This window comes from Bufo gargarizans, chromosome 9, assembly GCF_014858855.1.
Source record: "Bufo gargarizans isolate SCDJY-AF-19 chromosome 9, ASM1485885v1, whole genome shotgun sequence".
Classification (NCBI taxonomy): Eukaryota; Metazoa; Chordata; class Amphibia; order Anura; family Bufonidae; genus Bufo; species Bufo gargarizans.
In genome coordinates this window covers 118300354-118317716 of record NC_058088.1, presented here as the reverse complement: position 1 = coordinate 118317716, position 17363 = coordinate 118300354, and the positions used below count along the sequence as shown (strand labels likewise).

Genomic DNA, 17363 nt, shown 5'->3' with positions numbered 1-17363 from the left:
CCTAAGTTTGATACAAGTTGATACACTTTGATGGACTTGGATGTGTTGATGAGGGAGCAATGGACTACTGTCATCCTGGTGTAAATAGCAATGTCAATAGGCCTAACATCTGAATAAGCCTGAACATCTTGTTTTCATCCTGTCGTAAACAGCATCTAAATAAGACTGAACAGTTTGCTATTTCTTTTCGTAAAAGCTGCAACAATAGCAATGTGAATAAGCTTGACATCTGTCTGATAAGAATGGAAATGAGATAGGGTTCCTGTTTTCCCCTGTCCTGAAGACTTGAAACCAGCCCCTGCGGTGTTATACACAATGGACTGCGCATTTGTAATGGTGTAGGCATCCTGTCGGCCCTAAAAGGTCTGATTCTCAAGGAGGTTTGGAAGGACAGCTGTTGACATAGATGAAACAATATGCCATGCCTCAGGCCCAAGGTAAACTAAAAGGACACCAGCGCCATCCACAGGAAGGTGGCAGTTACTGCATCAATATGAAGGAGTGGACTCAGATCAGATTACTGCAAGTTCATTGGATGAATGGTAATGAAGGAGGCCGGAAGATACTGGAGTAAGGGGTGGAATTGTGGGTGTGAATGTGGTTCGATTTGATATATAATATACACTAGATCAATGGTAGTTAGTCAGTTAGATATGTAGTGATTGTTAGGAAGCTAGTACTAGTATGTTTATATTCTTTTCAAGTATAGGACATTGAAGGAAGGTTTGCTTTATACTCTGTTATCCATTTATTTTGTAACCTTTTACCTTACTTTTATTAATTAAATAAGCCATTGCTTAAATCCGGATTCCTCATCTTTCAAAGACATACAAGGATAGTCAGCAGAAACCCTTAGATACAACAATAATGTTCCCCAAAAATTATTGTGCTAAGCTGATACCGTGCCAGGGTGCCCCCCGCAGTAATACTGCTCCCCAAAGTCCCACCAATAGAAATAATTATCTACCAGACAACACATAGTAGTAATAGTGCCCCTACAGTAATAAATTCCCACTGTGTCCCAGAAGTAATAATGCTCCCATAGTGCTCATACTAGTATTCATGTTCCTCATAGTCCCTCAACTGTAATAAAGCCCACCATAATTTCTCCGGTAGTAATAATTCTCTTTATAATGTGTTACAGTAAAAATAAAAATGCCCTGTTGTGTGGCGGTATAAAAAATACCCCCTCTTAGTGCCCCCTGTAGAGCCAATGTCCCCATAGTACCCTCATAATGTGTGCCAATGCCCCCTACTGTGTGCCCAAAAAACCCTCTTAGTGCCCCCCGTTGAGACAAGGTCCCCATAGTGCCCTATAATTTGTGCCAGTATAAAATACTTCTATATCGTGCCCCCCTTTATCCCCATGGTGCCTGACAATGTGCCAGTATAAAATTCCCCCCTAATGTGTGCCAGTATAATTCCCTTATATAATGACCCCAATTGTGCTCCTCTCCCCCCTTCTCCATAGTACCCCCCTACTTGTGCCAGTATATAAGTTGGGGTCCCCAGTAGATGCCCCCATAGTGCTCCCCCTTCTCCATAGTGCCCCCCATGTGTGCCAGTATATAAGATAGGGTACCCATAATGCTCCTCCCTCTCCATAGTGCCCCTCCATGTTGGCCAGTATATAAGATAGGGCCCCCATATTGCTCCCCCCTCCATAGTGCCCCCCATGTGTTCCAGTACACAAGATGGGGCCCCCATGTCTGCCAGTATATAAAATAGGCAGCCCCCCCCATATGTCAATTGCTCAGCCCCCCATACATCAATTGCTCAGATAGGCCCAATATCAGTTGCTCAGGACCCCCCCATATCAGATGCCCATTCACACCCCAATATCAGTTGCTCATCTAGGCCCCCCCTATATGTCACTTTCTCAGGACCCCCACCCATATCAGTTGCTCAGGGGGACCCACCTCCCATATCAGCTGCTTATTTAGGCCCCCATATGTCAGTTGCCCAGGACCCCCCCAATATCAGTTGTTTATTTATTCAGGCCCCCCCCATATGTCGGTTGCTCGCCCCCCCATATCAGATGCCCATTCACGCCCCCATATCAGTTGCTCAGACCCCCTGTCATATCAGTTGCTCATTCAGGCCCCCCTAATGTCACTGGCTCAGGAACCCCAGAGTCAGGCCCCCAGTATGCTCATTCAGGCCCCCCATATCAATGTAACAGACTGCCAGGGCCCCATCAGACCTCAGATCAGACTAAAAATAAATAATGAAAACTTATCTCTCCTGCTCCGCTGTTCTCCGTGTCCTGATGTGAGTCCCTGCCCTGCTGGTCTCCAACAGCCCGCGCTGTACAGTCACGTGACCTGACTGCGTACAGCGTCAGGTCATAGTGCGCAATGGGCCTCCTCACACGCCTGGCCCCTGTGCAGCTGAACCAGCTGCACTGGCTTATGTCCGCCCCTGGTTGGAGGACAATGAACACTTTTCCTTGTTATTTTTTATTTGATTAAATTTTATTTTATTTCCTTTTCATTTTATATGTATTTTATTTATTATTATTTTTTAGAGTTTTCTATTTTTTTTATATATTTTTGCCACATATGTACTCAGTGAACACTCTTTTATTTAGCACTTTTTTCTTTATATTGTATTTTATTTTAGAATTCTCTCATTTCATATTTTATTTCTTTTATTTATATTTTATTACATTCTTTATTTAGTTTTCAATTTTTGTAAAATAATTTTGTAACTTTTTTAAAATATATTTTTACCACATAATTTGTGCCCAAGAGATCACTGAAAGACCTTCGGGAGACAATTAGTGACTCTTTTTGGTACTATTTCCACTGTAACTGGAGCATCCAAAGGAGCCTCGGTTACAGGGGAACCAGCCTGCTGGGGTGGCTTTGTACCAAGGCAGAGCCGATCAGGGTCTACTGACCCTGCAGCTCTGTGCTCCTCTGCCCCCGAGACGTGATCGCCGGGTCCACACTGCAGAGCGCTCATAGAGGAGAAGGCAGAACACTAACAGCTGGGGACCCTTTCCGCTCCTGCTACAGTGCAGGAGCAAAACCTGTGATCCATCCGATGTGTGGCGCTCCGGGCAGGAACACAGCTGATCGCAGGATCAGCTGTGTTTCTGCCCAGCAGGACGGGGGCCACAAACCATGGCTCTGAGCCGCAAACCATGGCTCTGCTTTAAACCATAACTATCACCTGGTTTGGAGCCAGTAATCCACTAGCATGCCATTTTATATAGCTGGGGTTTAGGGTCCCAGACCTGCTTATGGCAAAAACATCTGCAACGGGCGCCTCCCCCTAGGGCCCTCTATGTCACATGCCCCAGGTGTAGGAAATGCTGAGTTCTATGTTGTGGCCTAAAATGTCTCTTTGTGTGTCATGCTGCTCCTACCTGGATACCGCTGGAACCCAGGCTTTGGATCCGAAGCAATAAATAAAGAGAATAATTCAGGGATAAAAGAATTACTGGAGTCCAGACCTTGATGAAGTTCAATGGCAGCTTTCCTTTGCATAAATGTTCTCCAAAACGGTTTACAGGCTTTGTCTTGGCTTCAGCAGGCTTTAGCATGAAACTGTCAGGCAAACTCCACTCTGCTATATCTGTTTCTCTCTGACTCATTTGTATTGACAGGCTGGCTGTATAACTCAGCTTCTTCTGTATGCTGCATTTCACTTTGTAGTCTGACTCTAGGTTATGCCAGGGAACTTTCCTCCTGTCTCCTAAGGCTTCAAGCTTTGGCCTCCATGGCCAGCAGAGCTTAGGGTGCTCTGGCTGGCTTGGGCACATCCAGCAGAGACGTGCCCCTGCACACCCTTCCCCTAGCTGGGGGTGAACTAGACTGAAGCTAACTGGTCCCCACCCTTCCTGCAGGTAGTGGGACAGGCCTACTCCCCTACAGAGGGGGTTAGAATGGAAAGTTCCATTCTCTCTAAGTAAAGCTCTGCTGTGTTTGCTGCCACCTGCTGGTGAACCAGGCACATTACATTAACAGTTACATACCATTAGAAATGCACAGTGTGGAGGACCTGAAATAAAGGCATAAGATGACATGAGGTTAGACCAATAAAGACAGTAGCAAGGTGCATTAGTGGTAACACCACTCTGGCGTGCTACACATCCATCCAAGCAGAAGAAAGTAAATGAAAATCAAACTTACTGGGAGAAGAGCCAGGATGACGCCAAGGATGATGCACTTCACTTTACTGCGCTTCGGTCTGATGTGCAGTGAAGCTGGGTCTAACGTCTTCGGCTTCAATGTTGTAGTACGCATACCCCTTATGCTGCAGGTAAGGAGTCCCAGACTCTTCTCTTGGCAAGTTTGAATTTCATTTACTTTCTTTTGTGATGACAAATGGGTTGGCTATGTGCAGGTTGATAATTAAGCAACACAACACAATACACAGAGAAACACTTTTTGTAGCTGGTGGTATACAGACGCACAATGGCATGCTGGTGGTATAGTGGCTATAAACTAGGTGACAGGTAGCATAGAGATGAACCATAATAAGGAGGAAGCTGGTGGGACGGTAGGGGTAGTATGCAGCTCAGAAATATGGCAGATCCCTAGTTCACAGCACTCCAAGTGTGCTTCAACTACTAAATTCTACTATTCTCAAAATTACACCATTACCTCACATACGGTAATTGATGCCCTGCTGAAATCTGTGCATCTGTCACAACTTCATGCTGACCTCAGAGAGCATGTCCGTGCTGACAGATTCCCTTTAGTACAAGTCTATAAGGTCTTTCCAGATGTCCTGTGGGTAATGCTGAGTCTTCATCACTGTCTTGCAGTGTGGCTGTGTCTGGGTGCTCCTGATTCTCTGTGGATTCCTCTTTACCTTGATATGGCTGTATGTCACCTTGATCCTGAAAAATGATATACACAACTTCAATGAGTAAGTACCATTCTGTTCTCTGTGCTTCATAGAAGGGTCTGGCAGCGCTATAGAGGTGAGAGGGAGGGCAGAGAAGACAAACCAAGGGATGGTCATACAGGTTGCATATCCAGAGTGGTGGTGCAGTCCCAATGATGCCTTGCCCACAAGTGCTAAGATGGCAGAGGGTTCATGTCCAGAGCCCTGGGCTCCATGTGCTTGACGCTTCCCAGCCCCCCTTCCTCTGATAGAAGTGACAGCCTCTAGCAGTCTCCTGTTTAGTTGCTCAGAGGACAAGGGCCAGAAAGCAGTGCAGAGTGCCCAGGACACTAAACATGAAAGCTCCGCCATTGTAGAGTTAGATTTTTCTGTCCTGCAAACTGCATAACCATCGTTCTAGTAATGTCTTGATTGTCCTCTCCATCACCAGCATAATGCTGTCAGCAGACTCCCTTTAGCTTATCATGCCAAAATGTGGGTTAAAGGGAACCTGTCACCCAAAAATCGTCTATCAAGCTGTTTACAGTACCTTATAGTGCTGTGTCCTCGTTTCTCGATGCACTTTTTCTTCGTTTTGCCGCATGTCTGCTCATTCAGAAATCGTAGTTATATTCAGCTGCTGCCCCGTGCTGCAAGTCAGGCTTGAAGTCACGGGGGCAGCGGCCTCGGCGTCTTCCATGGCCCTCTCCCCGCCCCCTGCCTCTGTGACTGACACCCGAACATCCGAATCCGGGACCGCGCTCAACGGCCGCATGCGCAGTAAAGGGCGGCAGGAGCGCGGTCCCGGCTGCCGCGCGTACTACGGGCCGTCTTACTTTCGCCGCACTGCGCATGCGCCCGACATCCTGTATCAAACGCGCCCGCGCCCGGCATCTGGGCGCGGGCGCGTTTGATACAGGATGTCGGGCGCATGCGCAGTGCGGCGAAAGTAAGACGGCGCGTAGTACGCGCGGCAGCCGGGACCGCGCTCCTGCCGCCCTTTACTGCGCATGCGGCCGTTGAGCGCGGTCCCGGATTCGGATGTTCGGGTGTCAGTCACAGAGGCAGGGGGCGGGGAGAGGGCCATGGAAGACGCCGAGGCCGCTGCCCCCGTGACTTCAAGCCTGACTTGCAGCACGGGGCAGCAGCTGAATATAACTACGATTTCTGAATGAGCAGACATGCGGCAAAACGAAGAAAAAGTGCATCGAGAAACGAGGACACAGCACTATAAGGTACTGTAAACAGCTTGATAGACGATTTTTGGGTGACAGGTTCCCTTTAAGATGTCTTCATAATATTTCTTATTTATTTTTTTAAATAGGGAAATCTTCCGACTCGCAGGTTTATGGCAAGACTGGTCTATCGTCCTAATTATGGTGGCTGCCGTGTTGGTCTCTTACTGCTTTGTGCTCCTCGTACGTGTGGTTTGTTCATTCTAAACTTGGGCATGTATCACCTTTCTGTGTATTATATGTCAGATTGCCAGGAGCCCATACGCTGGGACTCCCAGGGAATGGTAGTCACTGAGTTCCCTCACTGAATGGAATGGTAGTACGTACTTCTGTCCATCGCTTCCATTTTTTAAATGAGACTGATGGAGTAAAGAGATGGCCCAACATGTGTACTACAGCTCCATTCAGAGATTGGACTTGGGAACCCCTTGTACTTGGGATTGCAGGGGTCCCAGGAATTGGATTCTCCACGATCCAATATTTAGAAACTATTGCACGGGCAAAAATTATGCATTTTGCTGAAAATGTTCTCACTGAATTTTTGCTTATGTTTTGCACACATATACTATATGGACAAACGTATTAGAACACTTTATAGTTGAATTCAGTCCCATTGTCACAGGTGTAGAAAAGTTGCCAGCACTTTGCTGATTCAGTAACTGCAGAGCTTGAAACCTAATCTGACATTAAAAGGGCATCTGTCAGCAGATCTGTACCTATGACACTGCATGGCCTCTTACATGTGCGCTTGGCAGTTGAAGGCATCTGTGTTGGTCTCATGTTCGTATGTGCCTACATTGCTGAGAAAAATGTTTTAATATATGCAATGAGCTTTTAGGAGCAATGGGGGTGTTGCTATTACTCCTAGAGGCTCTTCTCTCTCTGCAACTGCTGCGCTCTTTCTACTTTGACAGGGCTAAGCACTGAAAACATCATAAGACCTGACCATCAGAGTGGAGAGGCCGCAGCAGTTGCAGAGAGAGCAGAGCCTCTAGGTGTAATGGCAACACCCCTGTTGCTCCTAGAGGCTCATTTGCATATATTAAAACAGCAATGCGGGCACATATGTACATGGACAACCAACACTTGTTTCCCTATACTTACTGCGTAAGCGATCCGGTATCACCTTTAGCGAAATCAATCTTAAGATACATAGATCAAATTCAAAATAATAAATTATAACTCCATCAACAATTGTATTTTAAATAATCATCAATTTTATTAGTACTCACAGAGTTATAACCATTTCTGGCCTCACAGACATTAAGAACATTTAAAAATTCTAATCAGACTGCGGGTGTATGGCAATTTATAATTCATTCATATAAAGTGCAAGTGCAACAGTATATATGGGAAAATACAATCAGTGCATACAAGTAATGTTATCCTGTCCACAATGTATGGTCACAGAATCAGACTTCCGATACTGGATCCACCGGACATTAACATACATACTGCCATAGTAAAATAACATATATCTAGCAGATAATCTAGTATACTGACCCAAATATCTGCCACAACACCGTCAGACTGTGGTATCCCTGTAGTTGTACTGACCAGCAGAATAAAGTTAGTGTCATTTTTCCTGCAAAATACACGCTGTAAAAACAAATCCCAAAAAGCAATGACAAAATTGCAGCCATTTCTTCATCCTGCTTACCAAAAAAGCAAAATAAAAAGTGATAAAAAAGTTGTGTATATATATATATATATATATATATCAAAATAGTACTAATGATAATGGCAACAAATCCTGAGAAAAATAAGCCCCCACACAGCTCTGTCAATAGAAAAATAAAAAAAACTTATGGTTGTCAGAAAATAGCTGTACTGTTATCTCTGAGACTGTTCAAAAGCAACATGCCGTCTATAAACCAACCCATCAAGACATTCACTATACCCCTAGGTAAATTCTGTGACAGATTTAGTTTCCAAAATGGGGGTCACTTTTTTTGGGTTTCCACTATAGAGGTACCCCACGGTTTCTTCAAATGTGACATGGCACTGAGAACCATTTTACAAAATCTGCCCTCCAAAAACCATTTGGCGCTTTTTCCCTTCTGAGCTCTGCCATGCACCCATGCAGCAGTTTATGACTACATAAGGGGTGTTTCTGTAAACTGCAGAATCTGGGTATAAATATTTAGTTCTCTTTTGCTATTAAAAGGGCTGTGCAACCAGTACATATTCATGACCTCTCCTCAGGATAGGTCATCAATATCTGATTGGTGGGGATCCAAGTCCTGGCAACCCCGTCGATAAGCTTTTTGAAGAGGACATGATACTTGTGTAAGCACTATGTCCCCTTCAATATTACACTGTTTGTTGTCGCGGCAGGGCAGTGTAATTACAAGTGCTTGTTCCAGTCACTTGAATAGGATGAGCACTTGCAGTTGCGCTGCCGCTACAAATGAGATGACTTGCAGTGTAATCTTGTAGAGGAAGGAGTACTTGTACGAGTTTGGCCCCCCTCTTCAAGCAGCTGATAGGTAGGGGTGCCAGGAGTCTGACCCCCATCGATCAGATATTGATCCTGAGGATAGATCATCAATATGTACTGGCTGCACAAACCCTTTAAACCTTGCTGTGTTACAGAAAAAAAAAAAAAAAAACGGGTTACAATTTAAAATCTGCACAAAAAATAAAATTTTTAAATATCACCTCTATTTTGCTTTAATTTATGTAGAACACCTAAAGAGTCAACAAAGTTTCTAAAGCCAGTTTTCAATGATTTGAGGGATGTAGTTCCCAAAAATGAGGTAATAAGTAAAACCATTTCAAATTTATTACCACATAGTGAAATGTCGGATTTGCTAAATTAGGTTGTGTCAGGAAGGTGAAAATTGTCTAGAAAGGGTTAATCATAGGAAGCATATTTCTTTTCCACATACAAAACCTGTCCGCCTGCTGAATGCATTGCATGCAAGTCTAAACCAAGACCTACACTTCAGCACAAAACCGCCTCCGGGACTTCCTTTGGAGAAAGATTCAGCAACTTTTAATGCTGAAACAAGTAGCTGCAGTGTTTAACCACTAGAGAACCTCCATATTCCTGGAGTAATTCTTTTCTATGACGCCTTACTAAATGTGCACAAAGTGAACAAATTACTTCCTGAGAAGAAAAAACAAACTTTTGATGTTGCTTGAAGGCAAGTTTACCAGTTTTGCTTTCACTAGGCTACAACCTGCACCACCGATTCTTGATACAAAAGCACTATTTTATGCTGGAACTTAGTCACATGTTATCAGCTGAAATCAGAATGAAAATGGTTCCCTATAGTTAAAGGTTCCACAAAAAAAAAAACGGGGCCACCCGGGACTTGTGTACAGTACTACACCTGTTTTATTAGTCCTAGTGCGCGTGTGGTTCTGTTTGATGCTGTAGGCACAAAAAGAATAAATGGATTAGGATAAAACCCAAAAACGAATGCCTAGCTTAATCGTAATCGCTAGTGTTGAGCTAATCGGCATTCACAAAGTGGACTTCCATCCAAATTTCAGGAAAAATGTGATTGCTTTATGGTAACGAATCGATTTTCCCTGCAATGACGATAAAAAAAATAATAATAATACTTACTGCATCCATTTGAGCACAACAAGGAGACGCGGCCATCTTGCTTAATCTCGTGCGCAGTGCCGTATGACGTGTTTGCTCTGGCCGATGTGACATCATCACATGCCGTGCAAGATTTTTCGCTGGATCTTCAAGCAAGATGGCCACGGTGACCTCCTCGTGATCAAATGAATGAGGTAATTACAATGAAACATTTTTTATTTTATTTGCAAACACTTAAATGCTTTAATATTGATCTCAGATGCCGGCGATCAGCGATGAACGTGGCATCTGAGGGGTTCGATGACGGGGGGCGGCGCAATTGCCGTTCCCTGTCATTGCACCCTCTATTTACAAAGAAATGCTCTTAGTGGCAAAGTAAATTGTCACACAGTGTTTTATTAGTAAAATTCGGCAAAGCAGCCTGAATGAAATTTTAGAGAACTTCGCTCATCTCTTATCACATTGTGATTACTTTTTTCTAAAATGAAATTTTTCCAATTAGTCTTTATTTCAAAAAGGTAATCTCTTTGTCTTCTGGAGCCTTAAGGTTTTGACCGACTGGCGACTGTTCTTTCTGCTTTTCAATCAAATCTGTCATGGAGCTGCTCTGAGGGCTCGATCTGTAGCCCTTAGCGCTTTACTCCTGACAGCCTATAAACACTCATTTGAGTTAGTTGTTACATCACAGGTACATCATGGACTACCTGGAGAGCGCTCTGAGGCTGAACTCTATACACGGCAGGTGTTGGCTGTGTTGTATAGCTGTCATGCCTGCTGTGGCCAGAGTCAGAGATTAACCTAATAATGTCCGTTTAACTCCTCAATAGCCACTGTGGCATCAAAGCAGTTAGAGGGGTCTGGCTCTTTTATCCACAGCCCCCCTGTGACAAAATCGCAGAATCCCCTTAGACAGACAATAATACAATATTACAGGCTATGGTATAAATTGCTCAAGGGGGGCTAAGTATATGGTATGAACTGGTTAGGCGGACTAAATATGAGATGAAAATATTTTTTTAAAATACTTATGAATTCCCAAAAAGTAATAAAAATGTGTCTTACATATAAAAATAAAGAAGAAAAAATAAACATACCGTAATTGGTAATCAAACAGATTATTACAGCTTCTAATCAACCTTAAAGGAGTTGTCTCACTTCAGCAAGTTTGATTTATCATGTAGACAAAGTGAATACAAGGCACTTACTAATGTATTGTGATTTGTCCATATTGCCTCCTTTGCTGGCTTCATTCATTTTTCCATCACATTATACACTGCTCGTATCCAGAGGTTACGACCACCCTGCAATCCAGCAGTGGTGGTTGTGTTTAAAACGCTATAGGAAAAAGCACTGGTCTCTCTGGTGGAGACTGTGGGAGAACGCATAGGCCGGAGCTTTTTTCTATAGTGTGCAAGCACGTCCACCGCTGCTGGATTCCAGAGTGGTCATAACCATGGAAACAAACAGTATATAATGTGATGAAAGATGAATTGAGCCAGCAAAGGATGCAATATTGGTAATGACAATACATTAGTTAGTGCCTTGTATTAACTTTATCTACATAATAAATTTCCCTTGGTGAAGCGAGACAACCCCATTAAAGGGAATCTGTCACCTAGTTTTACCCTGTAGAGCTGCGGACATGCACGGATAGATCTCCGCTAGCATGTCCGCAATATACCTGTCACAGGAATCTCCTCCTTGCTGACAAAGTTACAGTACCGTAATCTCGCGATGCACAAGCTAGCGCATGCACAGTGCCGGCAAAGTGTTAGTTCCCTTTGCTGGCATCAGCCTCAGTGAACGAACTGTGCATGCGCTAGCTCGCGCATCGCAAGATTACAGCACTGTAACTTTGTCAGCAAGGAGGAGATTCCTGTGACAGGTATATTGCGGACATGCTAGCGGAGATCTATTCGTGCATGTCTGCAGCTCTACAGGGTAAAACTAGGTGACAGATTCCCTTTAATGGGGTTGTCTCGCTTCACCAAGTGAACATTCCTGGATGCAGGCGGTGCTGGGCTCCTTCACAGGGGGCATGGCTGGGCTCCACGCCTTGGGCACCTTACTTGGCTAATTTACATATCTATGAAATCATTTTTTTAAGCAAAATAAACCCATATGTGACAGGTATATTGCGGACATGCTAGCGGAGATCTATCCCTGCATGTCCGCAGCTCACTTGGGTAAAACTAGGTGACAGATTCCTTTTAACTGCATTAATTCATATGTTTAATAAAAAAAGGTGTCTCTTTCCGTATTACCAGCTGCAGTCCTAAAACAAAGGAAGATAGGGCCACACTTCCAAAATAGTCAGAAAAATAAATATATGTTAGCACCGCGCTACAATATTGGGTAGAAAAATGCACAGTTTATAATTCCTCAGGTGTTCCTTTCAACGTGATCCTCAGTTGCTCTCCTTCATCACCATCACTTCAACCTCTATACCGACCAGCAGTAAGCAACTCGTATATATTCTCCTTCTTCCGCAATACAAGATGAAACCGCAGCCACCTTTCCTTCAAAAAGGAAATCAACATAGGGCAGACCCGCTGGTAAAAAGCATTCAGAATCTTTTATTATACTCAGAGTTTCCTCTTTCACAATCGTATATACATATAAAATGCTGCCCGACCTGGGTTTGGCACCTGCCTCGTCTGGGGCGTCTCTCATAATTCATATGTGCAGAGCTCCCCTAGTGGTGGCTGCAGGCAGCTTTGTAATAGGGAAGTAGGAGATTTATCAATGTATTTGTGCCAGTTTTCTGGGGTAATATACGTTGAGAAATATGGTCGTCATAATGAGGTCCATATTTATAAAGCATGTGGATTTCTTTTTCTGACATGAATGTCGGATAATGTGGGTGCGGCCGAGAGTGTTTTTCTTTTATTTAAATTTTTTTAATTAAAATTTCTTCTGCTTAGGGCTATAGATATACAAAAGTCCAGGGCAGCACACCTAGCAAACATGTAAACAGAGGGGGTGCCAGCGGTTCAATCAATAAAAGAAGAAACACACCGCAGCACTTCCAGTAGGTGAAAAAATGTGGGATCCTTTATTCACCCGTGCAACATTTTGGTCCACTTGCTGGGACCATTTTCAAGCTTGAAAAGGATCCCACATTTTTTCACCTCCTGGAAGTGCTGCGGTGTGTTTCTTCATATATATATATGCAGAAATTATGCAAAATCCAGATTTGGCACATAACTGATGAACTAAGCCAAACATCCCCTTCACTATAATAAGATCCATTCAGTTTCTGACACTTTTTTAAGCAGAGGAAAAAGTAGGGACTTTTCGTTCAGCTTTTTTTGACAAAAGCCGTGATTGAGGCCTTGAACAGAGCCTACAACGCAGAAGTCAATATTAGTAATAAGTTAATCAGAAATCTGGGGCATTGCCTGGGACTGATTGACACGAATTCTGGGAAACTGAGTGGGACGGGCGCCATGCTAAGTTTTGCCGTGGGGTCCTATGAGATCTGTGTGCACCCCAGATGTCCATCATTTAAAAAAATAATAAAGATTATTTTGATAGATGAAAATGAGAAACCATGTGCTGATATAGAAGTGTTCAAATCACTTCTGTTTTATACAGGTCCTTCTAAAAAAATTAGCATATTGTGATAAAGTTAATTATTTTCTGTAATGTACTGATAAACATTAGACTTTCATATATTTTAGATTCATTACACACCAACTGAAGTAGTTCAAGCCTTTTATTGTTTTAATATTGATGATTTTGGCATACAGCTCATGAAAACCCAAATTTCATATCTAAAAAAATTAGCATATTTCATCCGACCAATAAAAGAAAAGTGTTTTTAATACAAAAAAAGTCAACCTTCAAATAATTATGTTCAGTTATGCCCTCAATACTTGGTCGGGAATCCTTTTGCAGAAATGACTGCTTCAATGCGGCGTGGCATGGAGGCAATCAGCCGGTGGCACTGCTGAGGTGTTATGGAGGCCCAGGATGCTTCGATAGCGGCCTTAAGCTCATCCAGAGTGTTGGGTCTTGCGTCTCTCAACTTTCTCTTCCCAATATCCCACAGATTCTCTATGGGGTTCAGGTCAGGAGAGTTGGCAGGCCAATTGAGCACAGTAATACCATGGTCAGTAAACCATTTACCAGTGGTTTTGGCACTGTGAGCAGGTGCCAGGTCATGCTGAAAAATGAAATCTTCATCTCCATAAAGCTTTTCAGCAGATGGAAGCATGAAGTGCTCCAAAATCTCCTGATAGCTAGCTGCATTGACCCTGCCCTTGATAAAACACAGTGGACCAACACCAGCAGCTGACATGGCACCCCAGACCATCACTGACTGTGGGTACTTGACACTGGACTTCAGGCATTTTGGCATTTCCCTCTCCCCAGTCTTCCTCCAGACTCTGGCACCTTGATTTCCGAATGACATGCAACAGTCCAGTGCTGCTTCTCTGTAGCCCAGGTCAGGCGCTTCTGCCGCTGTTTCTGGTTCAAAAGTGGCTTGACCTGGGGAATGCGTCACCTGTAGTCCATTTCCTGCACACGCCTGTACACGGTGGCTCTGGATGTTTCTACTCCAGACTCAGACCACTGCTTCCACAGGTCCCCCAAGGTCTGGAATCGGTCCTTCTCCACAATCTTCCTCAGGGTCCGGTCACCTCTTCTCGGTGTGCAGCGTTTTCTGCCAACTTTTTCCTTCCCACAGACTTCCCACTGAGGTGCCTTGATACAGCACTCTGGGAACAGCCTATTCGTTCAGAAATTTCTTTCTGTGTCTTACCCTCTTGCTTGAGGGTGTCAATGATGGCCTTCTGGACAGCAGTCAGGTCGGCAGTCTTACCCATGATTGCAGTTTTGAGTAATGAACCAGGCTGGGAGTTTTTAAAAGCCTCAGGAATCTTTTGCAGGTGTTTAGAGTTAATTAGTTGATTCAGATGATTAGGTTAATAGCTCGTTTAGAGAACCTTTTCATGATATGCTAATTTTTTGAGATAGGAATTTTGGGTTTTCATGAGCTGTATGCCAAAATCATCAATATTAAAACAATAAAAGGCTTGAACTACTTCAGTTGGTGTGTAATGAATCTAAAATATATGAAAGTCTAATGTTTATCAGTACATTACAGAAAATAATGAACTTTATCACAATATGCTATTTTTTTTAGAAGGACCTGTATATGCTTTTCTGTGCTTTAGCTTTAGGATACAAAGAACTTTCTGATGAGCAGTTATGGGTAACGAGGAGAAAAAGTTTGGGAAACCCTGATGTTGTCCTGCTGCCATCTGCTGGTCATGTAGGAGATTGAACGTCTGTAATGAATGCTTTGTATCATCTACATGACCTTTGTGCTCTGTTTCTGCAGTTAATCTCGATGTGTCTGGTAGTGAGCTCTCAACCTCTTAATCTGCACTGGCTTCATAAGGTGAGATCTCCTTGTCCACTCATGTTCTTTTCTTCAATCCTCCTGCATTTGATCACTTTCCTTACACGGGTAATGTTTTTTCCATACCTTTTTAGATCCTCCTCTGCTTCTGTGCTGTTTTGGTGTCCCTTGGAATTATTGGCCTTAATGTGAAGTGGAAAATAGAGTGGAAAGTAGTTGGCATCTCTTTGCAGGTAAGTCTGTAGCCTCACGGTAGATGGACACTGCATGGTCTCCAGACTCCTCAGCCTAATATACAGAGGCTGTTGTCTAGCATGTGGATTTCCGACAAACGTCCGAAATCTTATACTTGTGAACCTTTCTCCATACAGTGGTGCTCTGTTCTGTCATACAGGCGCTTGTACAACTGCGCTAATGTTGGACACACAAAGCTATACATAAGGCCCCTTTCACACGGGCGAGTATTCCGCGCGGATGCGATGCGTGAGTTGAACGCATTGCACCCGCACTGAATCCCGACCCATTCATTTCTATGGGGCTGTGTACATGAGCCGTGTTTTTCACGCATCACGGCATCTCTTCTGTCTGTCTTCTGTGCTGTGTGGAGGAACAGGACCTGTGGTGACATCACTCCGGTCATCACATGATCCATCACCATGGTAAAAGATCATGTGATGACCGGAGTTTATTTTTTTTTTAACCCCTCCAGCGCTATTTTACTATGCATTCTGTATTCAGAATGCTATTATTTTCCCTTATAACCATGTTATAAGGGAAAATAATAATGATCGGGTCTCCATCCCGATCGTCTCTTAGCAATCGTGCGTGGAAATCGCACCGCATCCACGCTTGCTTGCGGATGCTTGCGATTTTCACGCAACCTCATTCATTGCTATGGGGCCTGCAAGCAGCATTTTGGTGTTCGTCTCCAAAGCGGAATGGAGACTGAACGGAGGCAAACTGATGCATTCTGAGCTGATCCTTTTCCATTCAGAATGCATTAGATTGCAAACTGATCCGTTTTGGACCGCTTGTGAGAGCCCTGAACGGATCTCTCAAACTGAAAGCCAGAACGCGAGTGTGACAGTAGACTTAGTCCCCTAGACGAAGGTTCGCCGAAATGCACGTCGGTACTGGCGCCATCCTGGTGGAGACACAGTATGGGTAACGGTTCTTGGTCCTTTGTATGTATTTCATACACGGTACCAGTTGATGTCGCCTTTCTCTGCACTAATGTTTTTATTGATGTATTGGATTATGTAATAACATTCATATTGATTTGTAAGCGGTTTGGCATTTCCTTGTAGGTAGTTAAATATGGATTTTGCTGACCTTAATTGGCAGACATTTATTTTAGGTGCCATGTCGCATTCAATAAATTCCCCGGTCCCCAGTCCCCAGAAATGAAAAACCCCAGCAAGTGACCCCATTTCGGAAAGAGCAGCGCCGTACGAATATTTTAAGTGGTGGAAAGGGCACTTTTCAGCAAACAAGTGACTCACAGAAGGCAGAAATACTAGAGAAGGCATTTCAAAGCACACATTTGTAAAAATGAAAAATTACTAGCAGACCCCAATTTTTCACTTTCACAAGGGTTTAAAGCAGAAAATGCACCCCAGTATATGTTTCCCTATTTTCTCCCCTTTTTGCAGACACCCCACGTGTGCTTGTAGCCTGTTGTATGGGTGCACAGCAGGCAAACTGCAAAAAACAGGCCTGAATTGGCAGACATGGATTTTAGGTGCCATGTCGCAATAAATACATTTTTTCAGGGCAGGTTTCACAATGGTGGATGGTATCTTTCCTTATCCCACTTTTGGAACACACCCTGCATCTTTTTTGGGTCCTTCCCTTTTTTGCTGTTTGGGGGAGTTCACCAGGAAAATGTTGTCCTGGTGCAACTCGGGCACCGTAACTTGCAGAAGTACTGGGGCCCTCGATTGCTTGACTAGAAAAAAAATAAGGGCCTTTATCACCACCTCTAGAAACTGTAGAAATGTTCTTGGATGCTCTCTAGAAGCACAAACCCATTGTACAGCGCCATCTATACAAGGGGCCACGGCCAGCTTCTTGTACCACACTTTTGTTTTTCGTGTGGCATTGTAGGGCTTCAGAAGTTGATCTGAAAGATCAACCTCCTCATGTGTTTATTGTAGTCCAGGATGCAGTCTGGCTTGGGGACAGTGGTTGTGGTATATCGTACAGCTGCAGGGGGGGAGCTGGTATTTGCGTGAATGGTGGTCAGTAAAAGGACATCTCTCTTGTCCTTGTACTTAACCACCAACGTGTTCTCATTGAGGAGAGCACGGCTTTGTCCTTTTCTTAGTGGTTTCCCTACCAGGGATATAGGGAGGAATCTCTG

General features: G+C 43.8%; 1 protein-coding gene across 3 annotated transcripts in view; it reads left to right on the top strand.

Moving 5' to 3' along the window:
* The window catches only part of GDPD2 (glycerophosphodiester phosphodiesterase domain containing 2), a 93363-nt gene that overhangs the window by 39617 nt on the left and 36383 nt on the right, over positions 1–17363 (top strand). For all 3 annotated transcript variants that reach the window (XM_044268796.1, XM_044268795.1, XM_044268793.1), the window contains exons 3-6: positions 4778–4881; positions 6164–6257; positions 14981–15040; positions 15136–15234. In XM_044268796.1, the coding sequence (XP_044124731.1) occupies positions 4778–4881; positions 6164–6257; positions 14981–15040; positions 15136–15234 (357 nt within the window). The remainder of the gene's footprint in view (positions 1–4777; positions 4882–6163; positions 6258–14980; positions 15041–15135; positions 15235–17363) is intronic.